The following is a 16354-nucleotide window of genomic DNA, read 5'->3' as shown; positions in this document are numbered from 1 at the left end:
CTGGGAGAATCGATTTCCCGGGGGTTTACCTTGCGGGTGCACTCCCGAGTCCAGCATTCGACGTTGACATAGATATCTTATAGATAGGCAACTCCTATCCTCATATTGATTAGTGGTTCCAAATTAATAACTACTGCAGTAGGGAACAGACACAAAAGATACGCTCAGCATCTTTCCAAATAACCGTTCTCCTTTATTATGATGCATTTGAAGGTTTTTATACACATGATTACATAGGTATCACATTCATGCAATTGTACGTTTATGGTAACAAAGGGCATTACAGAGGCAGGCTAATTCTAATCAGGACTCGAAAGAATGCAAAACATGTACTGAAAACATTATTTGTGCCGTGTGCACAGTGAGGGCATTGTGCAATACATATAAAATAGAATACAATTATATACAGAACCTACAAATTTCCATTAGTCTCCTCTTTTTTGATCAATATTTTACTAACCATACCTGCTATTACCTTTTAATCTGGAACCTCCACACGCTTAGGTGGAGGTAGTCCTGGCCAAAGAGGCAAAAACTCCATTGTGGAGAAAATAATAGCTGAGCAGCTTTTTTCATTACAAAATTACTTTTCATTGTGAAAAACAAATGATTGATAAGACATATTTACAGAGTACTGGCTGTACACTCCTGTGGCCAGAATGGCCTTCTAGCTTAATTGTTGGTATGCTGACTTATCAGCATATGTAAACAGACAATTCTACATAAAATGGAAGAGGTACAAAAGACAAATATGACTTCAACATGGCTAAACTACTTTTCAAATATATATATCCCTTAAAATTAAAGTAATTGAATCATAAAGTACCCTAGACTGTTATCACAAGAGGGAAACAAATCGGAGATTTCTTTAATTTAGTCATTTTTGCAGTGTCTGTTGTGAATCCAGGTGACTTTTTCTTCAAGTTTTGCAAAACTGTACATGAAATGCAGTGGGGATCAAAAGTTTGGGCACCCCAGGTAAAAATGTGCATAACGAAGCCAAGGAAAGATGGAAAAATCTCCAAATGGCATCAAATTACAGATTAGACATTCTTATAATATGTCAAAAAAAGTTAGATTTTATTTCCATCATTTACACTTTCAAAATTACAGAAAACCAAAAAATGGCGTCTGCAAAAGTTTGGGCACCCTGCAGAATTTATAGCATGCACTGCCCCCTTTGCAAAGCTGAGACCTGCCAGTGTCATGGATTGTTCTCAATCATCGTCTGGGAAGACCAGGTGATGTCAATCTCAAAGGTTTTAAATGGCCAGACTCATCTGACCTTGCACCATGGGTTCTTCTAAGCAGTTGTCTAGAAAACTGAAACTGAAAATAGTTGACGCTCACAAAGCTGGAGAAGGCTATAAGAATATAGCAAAGCGTTTTCAGATGTCAATATCCTCTGTTTGGAATGTAATTAAGAAATGGCAGTCATCAGGAACAGTAGAAGTTAAAGCAAGATCTGGAAGGCCAAGAAAAATATCAGACAGAACAGCTCGCAGGATTGTGAGAAAAGCAATTCAAAACCCACGTTTGACTGCACGATCCCTCCAGAAAGATCTGGCAGACACTGGAGTTGTGGTACACTATTCCACTATAAAGATATACTTGTACAAATATGGTCGTCATAGAAGAGTCGCCAGAAGAAAACCTCTTCTATGTCCTCGCCACAAAAATCAGCATTTGAACTTTGCAAATGAACATATAGACAATATAAATAGGTGCAAACAAAAATAATAATGAATTATCAAAAAACTAATTAGTTAGTTGCACGTGGCGCTATAAACTGTGTACCTTTCAGTGCACAGAACCTCACCTCCTCAGTGATCTTATCTAAAATCATAAATTGGCAAAATCAATAACAAAATATATAACTATCAATCACTCAGTGAATACCCAAATATACATTTAGATTACACATATAGTGAAAACTACATATAAATGAATGTGAATATAGTCCATCCACCACACAATATTCAAAAAAGCATCCAGATTACAGAAAGTCTTTCTATAAATGCATAGGAAGAGTATCCGGTGTTCAGATTCCTTTCTACAAGTGACTCCTTCACCACACCAACCGTGATTTCTACTCCCCCCTTCGTGAAAACACTCACCGACTGCTAAGCCTTACACTCTCGTGTGAGGCTCAAGGGCTTTCAAATGATCTCTCAAGATGGAATTCAGACCCCAGCACATCCGATTGGAACTTCTCCACTTATACACTTCATTGTATAAATATATACCTCAAAGAGAAATCACAGAGGGAGACCCCAATAGTGTAATACTGCAAACACTCTTTAATGTGTAAAAAATCTCACTCCTTATGCACTCACATGAACTTAAAAATGCAAAATCACTTCAAGAGAGTAAAAAGACTCGCTTCACAACTTCACTCCACAATACTACTCTGAATACGTCGGGGCATTGGTGGTCACGGCGGACTCATAAGATGCGATACTGTATCGTTTGATCTCACCCCTCCTCGTACGTCCCGCCTGGTCCCACACAGCGGGTTTATTCGAAAAAGGGCGCCTTCAAGTCAAATAAAACAGTCCTCTCAGTCCTGTGCCTCCTTCCCAGCTCCGTGTATGTCAGCTCAAAAGTCTCCAGATAGCCACGCCCCCGACATGTTTCGTCACATCAGACTTAATCATGGGATTGGCTATCTGGTCCATCATCCCTCCTTATATTCCCCCATCGTCGAATCAGCGTCCTTAATTTTTCCTCTGTCACTCCCATATTAATGGAGTGTATACTCACGTCCAAAACACGCGCCGACGCCAAACGCCCGATTTGCGCATGCCCAAATCACAAATCACAACATTCGACCCCTCCATCTCGAAAAACGGCGCTTCACCCCAGACATTCGATTTAAGAGTTCGCTACAGTTTCCTGTCCGTGCGTCGGTATTTGTCACGTGTATCAAAACATTCGACCTTAGATATTGCATTCGATGCTTTATAGGTTCCGCTCCGGTCTCAATGTTTAACAAACTTTTCATGCTAGTAGATCTCGCATGCGTCGGGATCGAGACTAAGTGTCCCCATCTCCACAATAATCTAGTATTTGAGTTCCATGTCCCCGCATTCCAACATTGAGAAAATGTGGAATCCTTAAAGTACTACCTCCAGTGATGTTAATAACCATCAGTAGTATCTCTCCATATACGTAAACGGTGTCCATCTGTATGACGCATTGTATTAAGTCAACTAATCCTGAGTAACCCTCCCCACAATACAGGGTGCAAACCAGTGTATATAAAACTATAGACTGGTGCCATACTCTGTCGCCGTGTCATCAATGCGCCAACGTTTACAATAATGGTTACAATAATAGATATCATACGTCTTCAACTGGCTGATAGAAATATAAATTGCGATATTACACATGCAAATCTAATTCAATTCAAGCAAAAGTGAATATATCTCCAAGATACCATCTATATTGCGGGTGCACTTAACATATAAATACAACTCCAAATGCAAAATATTCTAAAAAATCTAAAATCGCATAGAAGGAGATCCCAATGCTAATACCCTAAACAGAGATGAAATTGGCAATATCATAATAATTTCAGGGTTTCCCCATCAGAAACTTATGTGAAGACTTATTTTAGAGATCAATGGTTGGTAACCTCCTATACATTTCCCTCTCGGGCTTACTACCTCAGATAGTGGACATCATATGCATTTCCATATCGGAATTGCTACCAACTATCTGTAAAACTTGAGAAATCACTGAACCCCAACATCTCATACAGGATGTTTCTACTGAAGGGACTAATTCTCCCTATTAGGACCACATTGTTACTGTCCATACTTACTTGCCTATAAATCACTAATGTAGCAGTTAAGGTCCAGCTCTATGTTCATCCCTCTCGGATAGAGGCTCCTCAGCAAGAAGATCCACTTGGTCTCCCTCTGCGACAGATCCCTTACCCGATTTGAACCTCTCCAGGAGGGATGGACATGATCTATTCCACAAAACTGTAGTAAATCGGGATTTTGTTGATGGTGTTCCTTGAAATGTAGTGACACACTATGGTACTGGTAGCCTTTTCGGATGTTGGTCAAATGTTCTGAGATACGTACTCTCAATAATCTCTTTGTACGTCCTACATATAGTAATTTACAAGGACACCATAACAGGTATACAATATAAGACATATTGCATGTCATGAATTCCTTGATTTCAAATGATTCACCCTCACTGTTGGTTATTGAGGTGATCCCCCTGTTTATCTGATGGACAGTTCTACAACATATACACCTCCTGCAAGCATAGAAACCTTTCAGGTCACCAGAGATGGTGATTCGTTTAGGGGGGTCCAGAACCTTTTTTACAACCCTATCCCCTATATTGGGTGCCCGTCTGTAGATAAATCCCGGGGTTTTGGGTATCACCCCTCCCAAATATTTATCCCTACCCAGAATATGCCAGTGTGTTCTAAAAATTTGTTCTACCTCCCTAAATTGATGATGGAAATTGGACAGAAATCTTAGTTGATGTTGTGACCCCTCCCCTTCCTTTCTCCTCCCCTCCAGGCAGGTTTCCCTTGGAATATTTGCAACCGTCCCAATAGTTTCATCCAAGATGGTTTCTGAGTACCCTTTCTGTATAAACCTCTCCTTCAAGATTTGGGACTGGGCTCCAAAATCCTCTTTAGTTGAACAATTCCTACGGACCCTTAGAAATTGCCCCTTAGGGATATTTCTAATCCAGGATGGGTGGTGTCCGCTCTTAGTTGATAAATAGCTATTTCGATCTGTGTTCTTAAAGTACACTGTCGTGCTCAATTTATCATCCTTTCTCTCTATCAGGAGATCAAGGAAGTTTACCGCAGTGGAACTAATATTGAACTCCAACTTAATATCATTCGTGTTGGAGTTCAATCTTTCCAAGAAATGTAAAACTGAAGCCTCTGTTCCCCCCCATATAAAAAACAGGTCATCTATGAATCTGCGATAAAAAATTAGTTGTGGACAGTCAATACCAAACACATATCTATCCTCCCACTCAGCCATGAATAAGTTGGCGAGGCTGGGGGCATATTTAGCCCCCATTGCCACGCCAACCTTCTGGGCAAAAAAGGATCCATCAAACCAGAAGTAGCTGTGGGTCATGCAAAAATCTAATGCCTGGCCCACAAACACCTTCCGGGAATGTGGAATGTCCTCCCTCCTGCTCATGGCCCAGTTAAGTGCCAGTAGGGCATCTTGATGTTGAATAATGGTATAAAGGCTGGCCACGTCAGCCGTAACCAAATACACTTCCATGGTAGAGGGGATAGAGATCTCATTGAGGGATTTTAACAAATCTGTTGTATCCCTCAAATACGCTCTTGTGTTTTTAACACTGGGTTGGAGTGCTCTGTCCAAGTATTCGCCCAATCTCGACGTGACTGATCCTATCCCGTTTACAATAGGGCGAGGTGGAGGAGCCGTCACATCCTTATGGATTTTGGGCAAAGTATAAATTACCGGTATCCTGCAGGAGCTAGGGACCAAGTATTTCTTTTCTTTCAGATTAAGTACTCCCTTCCCATACCCCCACTCCACCAACAACTCTAATTGGCTCTTATATTCATCTGTAGGGTCTACGTTTAATTTTTTGTAGGTGGTGGTGTCCCCTAACAGCTCCTCCAACTGGTTGTGATAGAATAATCTATCGAGGATTACCACCCCCCCTCCCTTATCTGCCGGGCGTATAATGATCTCATTCTTTTCTTCTAGGGATGTAATCCCCTCCTTTATATATCTAGGGTTCACACCCTTACTTACAGGGAGTTTTTCTAAATCATTTAATACCAAGTTTTTAAAAACCTCTACAAAATGATTGGCAGTCAGCTGCGGATTGAATAGTGACCGATTCCTCAGTCCACTATCCATTTGGCTATTAGGGTTATTGATCCCTACTTTCGGCGTATTAGGGTGCATCAAAAAATGTTTCTTGATGTTTAAAGTGCGAATATATTTGTGTATATCAATGTATACATCAAATTTATTCATACTCTGTCGTGGAGCACATTTAAGTCCCATATTCAGAATATTCATTTCCTTCTTATCCAATATCACCTTGCTCAAATTGAAGATGCCATTGTCTAAGTGTCCCTCAGTCTTTTTCTTGGATTGTTTCCTCCGTCCTGCCCTGCATCCCCTCCTCCTCTCCCCATTGGACCTCCCTGTTGGATAGGTACGTTTCTCTGTCCATTGGGCATGGTTGGAATATGCCCCCTTGGGGTTGTCCCTCCCCCTCTTCCTCCTCTCCCCCTCTGATTTAAAAAAGGGGGAGGGGGAAGAGTACGAGGTGGGAGTCCAGGTTCATTCATCCTTCCATTTCCATCATCGTATGCCAAAGGCATAAACCTATTCTGTAATGGTATCGAATTGCCCCTTCCTCGATTACCATCATATCCATATTCCTGTCCCCATCTTTGGTTACTATGGGGTGCATAGTGTGCTGGGTAAAGGCTCCTCTCCCCATAGGGTGATGGGTAATCGTAATAGTTCATGTGATAATCATCTCCCCTTCCCCTCGAATATGGTGTAGGTGAGTGGTAATTACCATAGGAACTCGCTCTACCCTGTTGAGTGTTATTATACCCTCGATTGGGTGTCTGGATTAGGGGGCCTTTATTATTGTTAGTCTTCGCCTTCCCTACCCCTCCTTTATTCCCCAGCTTGGAATTGTTATTTTCCTTAATTGGAGGTTCATTAGTGTCAGTAGATGCTAGGTTCTTTATGGCCTGTCCTTCATTCGACTGCCAGGCATAGATCTTATTATTTCTAAAGTCAGTCGCGTCTCTATTATATTTCTTAACCTTCTTTTTTTGAATATCTTTATCCCATTTCTCAAGTTTTTTCTTCATTGTCTCATTGAACTCCCTCATTTGGTTACTGTCTCCTAAAGGTTCTAATTTGATTTTCATTTGTTCAATCTGTTCCTTTAATTTGGCCAATTTTATCTCTTTCCTTTTTAAAACTAGAACTTGTAGCTCCATACCCATTTTATTAAAAAAAGTGAGCCATTCATCCATAAAAAGTTGGTCGTTTAGACCGTCTTGTGGGCATACTTCCCATCTCAGACTCCTGAAAATGAGACCCTCTTTTAAGTATTGTTCAAATGTGAGTACATCCCACCAGGTTTTAACCTGTTTCTCTAATAAATGATCTAAAGTTTTCAAAAGACCCGTGATGTCTTCCTCCTCCTCCATCATTACATGGTGGTTGGAGAAAATATTCGCTGGATTAATCTGTCGTGAGGCTAGATAATTAATAGCCTCCATTCCTCCACCCGTGAGTGTAAAAGGCAATAGCCCACCTCAAGCTGCTCGTGATTATCTAAATGTTATGTTAATTTAAAGATACACACTCCACAAACCCTTTCCCTAGTGTATCATCACAGCGCTGTGAATAGCTAACATATAGACAAGTCTGAGGCATTTTGGAAACAAGTTCTGTGGACCGATGAGGTTAAAATAGAACTTTTTGGCCGGGATGAGCAAAGGTATGTTTGGAGAAGAAAGGGCACAGAATTTAATGAAAAGAACCTCTGTCCAACTGTTAAGCATGGGGGTGGCTCAATCATGCTTTGGGGTTGTATTGCAGCCAGTGGCACAGGGAACATTTCACGAGTAGAAGGAAAAATGGATTCAATAAAATTTCAGCAAATTTTGGATGATAACTTGATACCATCTGTGAAAATCTGAAGTTAAAGGGAGGATGGCTTCTACAAATGGATAATGATCCTAAACACACCTCAAAATCCACAGGGAATTACATCAAAAGGCGTAAACTGAAGGTTTTGCCGTGGCCTTTACAATCTCCTGACCACAACATTATTGAAAATCTATGGATAGACCTTAAAAGAGCAGTGCGTGACAGGCAGCCCAGAAATCTCAAAGAACTGGAACACTTTTGTAAGGAAGAATGGGCAAAGATACTTCAAACAAGACTTGAAAGACTCTTGGCTGGCTACAAAAAGCGTGATACTTGCCAAAGGGGGCAGTACAACATATTAACTCTGCAGAGTGACCAAACTTTTTCAGACGACATTTTTTTGTTTTCTGTAATTTTGAAAGTTTAAGTGATGGAAATAAAATCTAACTTTTTTTTGACATATTCTAAGAATGTCTAATCTGTAATTTGATGCCATTTGGAGATTTTTCCATCTTTCCTTGGCTTCGTTATGCACATTAATACACATTTTTACCTGGGGTGCCCAAACTTTCAATCCCTACTGTAGATGCTGTATTTAGTCTCCAAACATTTCCTTCTATATAAATGTCTCTTAACAATCCACAAGTCACCTGGCTTTAGTTTTAGATCCTAAAAAGATACATATTACTTAATTTTACTTAATTTCCCTTTTTTAAATGCACTGTTTCCACTATCAAAGGATATTCAATTTGTGTAAGACACGGTTAAATGCAACCTTCATTTTACCATATTTGGAAAACGGATTAAAAAATAATTGTGATCACATTCTTCATCATTAGATTCGTTAACCCGGCACATTTTGTTATAAATGTTTTGTCTAAAAAAATTAAATTGGCATGGTGTCCTTCCATTTTATCACCCTCTCATCCCAGCCGCATTCTTTCATGAGAGCGCAAAGGAGGGGGTCACATCTGCGTACATGACACACAAGCACAAATATCTCTCTAAAATCACTTACATTATTCCCATATGTACACAACACATGCATATCATTCTCTCACATTCTTTTAACTTTTTTAATACTTCCTTGCTTAAACTTTTGCTTTCCTTATTTTGTTCTGATATCCTTTGCATCCAATGTATTGTAATACCATACTTCACATACTGTATCTTCTGTGATGAGATGGGCAGCTATAATGCTCGTCCCATCTTCCCTCTCTGACAACATATAAAGCATTCTGTTTTAACTCTCATTACTGTTTCTTGACTTTACTAGTTGTAGTGCCTGACCCCAAATTCATCCCACAACTTAACATCAAAATGTCCAGAAAGGGACAGCAGGGTGGATCAAGGGTGACAATTAACACTAGACAGAAAGGTCTAGTGTTAATTGTCACCCTTGATCCACCCTGCTCACATACATAGCTGTTTCTCTAGCTGTATACTCTGCATGATTCTTAGTCCCTGTGGACTTTGGTAACCCATTGTGGATCACTGTCCACTTTAACCATTAATCTAGGGGCTCAGTAGAGGCGGAACTGCACCTTTGGTTCATATATAGCGCTCCTCTTGCGCTGGGCATTTTTGAGGGTCTCTTACCCTTCATTCCCTTAATTGAATGCCCAAAATGACTGGCCAGTCTTCTCTACATGTGCCTATACCCTCTTGCCTCTAAACTACTTTATCTAGCAGATGTACTACATATACCTGTGAACAGCACTATTCTTCCCTTTGTTATCTCTAACACTCCAATGGACAGTAGACAGTGACAACATAACATATAACCACTAATCAATACAGTTCGATTAAGGGGAGTAAAATAGGTACCCTTTGTCCCAAAAATGCTTTACTGATCAAGTTAGTCTGATAACTCAAATGTAAGCAAAAGGCTTACCTCAGCCGGCTGATTATCAGAAATTCCCAGATCATCTCAAGCTCCTCGTTTCGGATACTCAGGGTCACCTGGAAACCCCTCCTCGGCAAAGCTCGCCACCTGGCATAGATATTTTATAGATGAGAAATGCTTATCCTCATATTGATTGGTTCCAAATTAATAACTATTGCAGTAGGGAACAGACACAAGATACGATCAGCATCTTTCCAAATAACCGTTCTCCTTTGTTATGACGCATTTGAAGGTTTTTCTACACATGATTACGTAGGTATCACATTAATATTACAATTGTACGTTTATGGTAACAAAGGGTGTTGCATAGGCAGGCTAATTCTAATCAAGACTCGAAATAATGCAAAACATGTACTGAAATCATTATTAGTGCCGTGTGCGCAGTGAGGGCATTGTGCAATACATATAAAATATAATACAATTATATACGGAATCCACAAATTTCCATTACAGCGTCCATAGACGGCGAATGCTGGACTCGGCCCTTCCCCCTGGTGGCCGTGTCATTGGACATTAATTGACAGCAGCGGGAGCCAATGGCTGCGCTGCTATCAGTCTATCCAATCAACAGCCAAGAACCCCCTAGCTGAGAGACGACGCGTCCAGGGGTGGACTGACCATTCAGGCACTGCCCGAGGGCCCCATGCTAATAAGCCCCATCAGAGTTGCCAGCCTCAATAAAACCAGTGACAGTATGTAAAAATCTGTGTTTTAAAAAAAAAAAAAAAAAATCCAAGATTATAGCTGCCCCACCTCTCCAGTACCTTTTGTGTGTATGTGTATTCTGTGTGTGTGTGTATACTATGTAGCCCCATAATCTCCTATTGCCCGGGGGCATCATAATCTTCTCCTATTGCCTGGGGACCCCATGAGTTGTCAGTTCCACCCCTGGGAGCGTCCCCGTGGGACAAGTTTGAGGATTCAATTAAGTAAAACGGCGGAAGTGGGGGTTGGGGGCTGGTCACTGCAAGATGTTCTTTCACCTTAATGTATAGGATGAAGGATTAGGTGAAAATACACAAACCTTTACAACCCCTTTTAAGGCTAAGCTCTGAGCAGAACGCGATGAATACAAATGAATGTAGCTCTGTAATAATTAATGCATCATTAACCACTTCAGCCCCGGAAGGATTTACCCCTACCTGACCAGAGCACTTTTTGTGATTCGGCACTGCGTCATTTTTAACTGATAGTTGCGTGGTTGCGCGACGTGGCTCCCAAACAAAATTGACGTCCTTTTTTTTTTTTTTTCCCACAAATAGAGCTTTCTTTTGGTATTTGATCACCACTGCAGTTTTTATTTTTTGCACTATAAACAAAAAAAAAGCAACAATTTTGTTAAAAACGCATTATTTTTTACTTTTTGCTATAATTATCCACCAAAAATCTATATAAAAAAAGTTTTCCTCAATTTAGGCCGATATGTATTCTTTACATATTTTTGGTAAAAAAAATTGCAATAAGCGATTGATTGGTTTGGGCAAAAGTTATAGCGTTTACAAAATAGGAGATAGTTTTATTGTATTTTTTTATAAAAAAAAATTTAAATGGCGGCGATCAGCGATTTTTATCGTGACATTATGGCGGACACATCGAACATTTTTGGCACATTTGTGAGACTATTGTCATTTATACAGCAATCAGTGCTATACAAATGCACTGATTCCTGTGTAAATGACACTGGCATTGAAGGGGTTAACCACTAGGTGGCAGTGTAGGGGTTAAGTGTGTCCTAGAGGTGTGTTTCTAACTGTGGGGGGGGGGCGTGGCTGTGTTTTACACATCACTGATCTCTGCTCCAATCACCGGGAGCAGAGATCAGTGTCACGGTTACTAGGCAGAACAGGGAGATGCTTGTTTACTTTAGCATCTCCACGTTCTTCCCCTCTGTGAGGCGATCGTGGATATCCCCTCGAAGATAAAGTCCGCGGGACCCGACTTATGGAGCTTCCCGCAGGCACGTGTGCCCCCGCCACCTCTTAAAAGGCAACGTACAGGTATGTGAATCTGCCTGTATGTGCCCTTCTGCCGACGTATATCGGCGTGAGGCGGTCGGGAAGTGGTTAAGTTCATTTTAAAATACAGGCAATGTAAATTCCTGATTTTGATGTACTTGCTACGAGTCTCTTGAAGTCTACTGTACAGTCTATACAGCAGAGCTCAGAGAGGAGGAGGCAGAAGTCACACAAAGAGCCAGTCACACATACTGCAGTGCAAAGGGCATACTGATATGAAGAAAGAGAAGAGCTTATTAGTGTGTTACGTCTCCATTCACTGTCCAGACACATGGTGGGGATGGTGATGAGACTTGCAAATGAAGTTGAACTACAGCAAAGCACCTTACCTGCTAGGCAGGCTATACAAATCTTGAACCAAATAGACAGAAATGCAAGTCTTGACGTGGAATAGAACCAAAAATAGTGAGTATTCCTAAGCATCTGCTCTCTCAGTACGTGGTACATCTCGGCCCAAACCGTCCGCTCAAAGCCCATGATTTCTAGTAATGACCAGTTGCTCACAACATATAATCCACAACACACGTGTTTCAGTCCTTCCCCCTGCATAGTAAAAAATGGGAAATTGTAACTTTCCATTTTGCTTCTTAAGAATGCTGCTACTCTAGAACAGCACACCCAACTATTGTTTTTCCTCATGGTCTAGAGATTATGTTCTCTTCAGCTCTGTCATCATATGCAAATCTGCTCATAGTGCATTTTTATAAATAAAACACATTTAAATTGTGATTATTGTTTCAAATTCAGTAAACAAACTAACTAAGCTGTATTCTCTTGTTTTCTTTTGTAGGGTTCTGGGTTCATTGTAATGACTCCAAACTGAACATGTGCTCTGTCGAGGAGGTGTGCAGGACACAAGCATACATCCTTTTCTACACCCAGAGGAGTAAGCCACAGAGTGGAGTACAAAACGGCAACAAGCCGAGTGATGCAGGGATTCCTGATCTCTTTTTTCCACCTCAAGCTCCAACCAGTACAGAGGAGAGCAACAGGCAGATAATCATACCCTGACACCACTAGCACTATAAAATTCCTGGCTTTTTTGCTTTCTTTTTTTTTTTTTTGGGGGGTGTTTTTAAATATGTAGACTGGTTCTTAGCTGTGTTTTTTATCATCTTGTAAGAGTAGCACCAGAAGACTTACAGTGTGACCAGTAGGTCCTCCTATAGGAACTTGGCATATGGCTCCCATGTGTGTCTGCATGGCAGGGAAATGGCACCATCCTTCAAACTGTCTTTAGAGCAGAGTTTATTTCTAAAGATCTAGGGTTGTTTAACTTTGTATTGTTAAAACTTGCTTTTTTTTATCCCTAGAATGTACAGGATATAGAATGGAGCCCCTCGAGCATTCATCAATGTGAGGGGTGTTGTGCTAGACTTTTAATTAAATTATTAGCATCTATAGTGATTATGTGGAGTAGCATTCAACGCCTGTGAAAAGTATCAGCTTCATAGCAGATGCTGGTCTTTTAAAATCTGAAACCTCTCTATTCTGATGGATTTTTATTCGGCTATATCACAGTTCATAATATGCTTCATAAACCATACCAAGTACAAGTTTTTCCATATAACATGCAGAAAATTATACCCTGTTAAAACCTGCATAGTGCCTTCATGCTGGCATCAGGATGATGGCATCGATCATAAACATTGCTCAAAAATACAATTATTACATCAAACCTTTTAGCAAAACTGGCACTAGAGAAAATGTGTAAAACATGGGCATAAAATGCAGACATGACAAGTACACACCATTTTCACTGAGAACTGAACAATCACATGACTGCTGCCACCTCCTGTCCTCCACAATGCTTCTGGAGGTTCCCAAACATCTTGTGCAATATCAACTCGACCAGCCCCCATTTCACAATGCATTGCTCTGCGAAGCCATGGTATTTAAAACTCAAGTTGAAAAGGGGGCATGCCTATGACTTTTAGAAAGTCTGTATTTGCATGCTGATTGTTTTGGATTTCTGGGAGTGGTCTAGAGTCCCAGGAAAAAGACTTGTAAAAGTATGAAATACCACCTTAAGTGCCTGCACTTATATGCCCTTGTTTTACACTCCTCTTAAGTCTTTCTATTGAAACAGTCAAGAATTTCATAAATCATGATCACATTTGATAAAATAATGTATGGAAAGTTTAACATTTTTAACTGGCAGAGCAATGCCAGATGGGCACAAAACTATTGTATTCACTTGCATTTTTCTTTTTGCCATTTAGGCCCTGTTCACCCCTGTACATGCGCGTTAGGTGTGGTGCAGTAAAAAAAAAAAATCCTGATTGCTGTATCTTTCACGTGCTTTCATCAAAAAGCACATTATATAGAGTTCAATACTAATGCACCTAAAGTGCCCTGCACAGATGTGAACCCAGCCTTAGGGCCCTTTCATGCGGGCTCCTTCGGTTCCGATCAGCAGGGGATCTGTGAGCTGATTGATCCCCTGCTGATCAGAGCGGGGTGGATGACAGGTCTGTCTCCGCTTATTTTCTTTGCTGTATGGGCAGCTGGGAATAAATGGTGAAGTCCAAAACTCTGTTTACACCTGGCTCTCTCCGATCTGGCCTACCTGAACAGAAGAGCACCCAGCCTATTTTTTTTTTTTTTTAAGTGGGCCTGATTGGACTTGGAGATAGGCAAATGTAAACCGAGAGAGTCCATTTACATCCAGCGGTCCATAGGAATGCAGGAACCTACCACTCAGTGCTGCCTGAAAGGGCCCTTCATCATGTAACATGCTGCAAGATAAAAATGTTGGATGACTGTTTTTGTAACAGTGTAGCATACTGTCTAGAAACATAAAAATGTCACGGTTTTTTCCTCTTTTTATTTTTTTTCCTCTAAGGCTCCTTTCACACTGCGGCAGTGCGGGTGCCGGCGGTTAAAAGTGGGTATTTTTAGCGGCGTTTTAGCGGTGGTATTCGGCCGCATAGCGCTGCTGGAGTGGCGCTTTGCCGGCGGTATAACCATGTTGCCCCATTCATTTCAATGGGCAGGAGCGGTGAAGGAGAGGTGTATACACTGCCCCTTCACCGCTCCAAAGATGCTGCTAGCAGGACTTATTTTACCATCCTGCCAGCGCACCGCTCCAGTGTGAAACCCCTTAGGCTTTCACACTGGAGAGTGAGGAGCGGCACTTCTAGGGCGCTTTGCAGTCGCTATTTTTAGCGCTGTAGTGCCTGCAAAGTGCCCCAGTGTGAAAGGGGTCTAAATCACATTTACCTGTGTTAAGATGTGTGAAATTGCCATGAATGGAGCTTTATAATTTATTTTCACTTACCACATGCAAATGGATCGTTCTGTATAGTAATACAAGTCCATGGGTGCTACAAACTCTAAACAGTCAGCTGGCTGGAACAAATAGAAGGGCTCATGACTATTGGCAACATTGGGCTGCCAGGTATGAGCCAGATGTTCTGGAGCTGATATACAAGTACTACATTTGTGCTTGCAAATCTAGAAGATCTTACAGAAGTAGCTTTCATTTTTGTAGTGGATACTTTCCTTCTTGATATTTACTTACATCATTACGGAATCATCTGCTTTGTGTGTGGACATAGCTGGTACGCTTCTACACAGCAGTCCTAACAAATGGTGCACTGGGTGTGCAGTAAGGAGCAAAGTAGCACATTGAAGAAATGAAAGGATTGGAAATGTGTTTTTTTATTATTATTTTTATTCTTTTCAGGCAGCGAAAACATTTTAAGATCATGTCAAAGGGGCATTGGTTGTTTGTTTGTTTTTTTGTTTTTATTACTAGAAATGTAATACATTTTTTTTTTTTTTTTTTTTTTTTTTTTTAGTCAGATGTGAATCTCAAACAGGAGTAGTGCTTCTGTTTTTTAAAGTAGTAGGCTTATTAGGCAACAGTACTGAGTTTGTCACAGTATTGTGTGTTTAAGAAGTTTCTGTTCCTCTTCCTGTTGTCCGACACTCTGTTTAAATGGCTTTTTTTCAAGCAATATAACCCTATGTTTTAAATGTAGAGTTTTTTTTGTTAAACTTCACCCCCATTTTCTTAAGCTAGAGAGGCAGCTGAACTCAGGGGCTAAAGCCATCTCTCCAAAGCCTCTGTTTGCTATGCTTTGTGCAGACAAGATGGTGGTTAATATACAGTGAATTCAATTTAAGCCTAACTCGACCCAATTTTTAATCTGTTAAAAGTTCAAGGGAGCTCTGTGTTCCTGTCACTGCTCTCTTCACCTGCCAAACTCAGGAGTCAGTCCACACCCAAGTCCAATACGTGCTGGCACAAAAATGTATTCATTTTTATTTTGTACAATATTGACCCAAATCTTCAAAGCTTAATAAATATCTGGAGTCTGGTATCTTTTTGATCTGCATGTTTTTGTTTTCATATTTGTAAAGATTTTGCTGTAATAACCTAATCAAGATTCCAGTTTAGAGGAAAACTGTGGGTAGCATTAAAAAAAACAGGTATGATTTAACATATTTTTCCTTCTTACTTTCCTACCTTAATCTGGACCTGTGACAGCCAGTGGTCCCCTCACTTTCTCTCCATCACTGGAATGTAGGTAGGCACTTCTAGGTCATCGCATACAATACAAGAGCAGCATTGGTAAGTCTGGGACTGGCAGGAAGGGCATCTTCAGGGGACTGGTTGTCGCACAACGGAAATGGGGAATAAAATAATTTTTTTTCACTGCCTAACACAGATTTAGGCTTTGATCAGTTACCAGCTAAAGCAGGTGTAACCGCTTCAATCGTTCACCCCCTCCTGCCCAGGCCAACTTTCAGCACTGTCACACTTT

The 16354-nt window shown here is 40.7% G+C and overlaps 1 protein-coding gene across 1 annotated transcript in view; it reads left to right on the top strand.

The window, feature by feature from the left end:
* The window catches only part of LOC143982541 (ubiquitin carboxyl-terminal hydrolase 49-like), a 110018-nt gene extending 94108 nt beyond the window's left edge, over positions 1-15910 (top strand). Inside the window, exon 6 of the mRNA XM_077481374.1 lies at positions 12373-15910. Within this exon, the coding sequence (XP_077337500.1) occupies positions 12373-12593 (221 nt within the window). The 3' untranslated portion in view covers positions 12594-15910. The remainder of the gene's footprint in view (positions 1-12372) is intronic.
* The last annotated feature ends 444 nt before the right edge of the window (positions 15911-16354 follow it).

The sequence above is a fragment of the Lithobates pipiens genome, unplaced genomic scaffold (assembly GCF_037356315.1).
Source record: "Lithobates pipiens isolate NorthernLeopardFrog02 unplaced genomic scaffold, aLitPip1_a1.2 Scaffold_16, whole genome shotgun sequence".
Lineage (NCBI taxonomy): Eukaryota > Metazoa > Chordata > Amphibia > Anura > Ranidae > Lithobates > Lithobates pipiens.
Note: the sequence above shows the minus strand (reverse complement) of the source record. Positions and strands in the feature narration are given on the sequence as shown.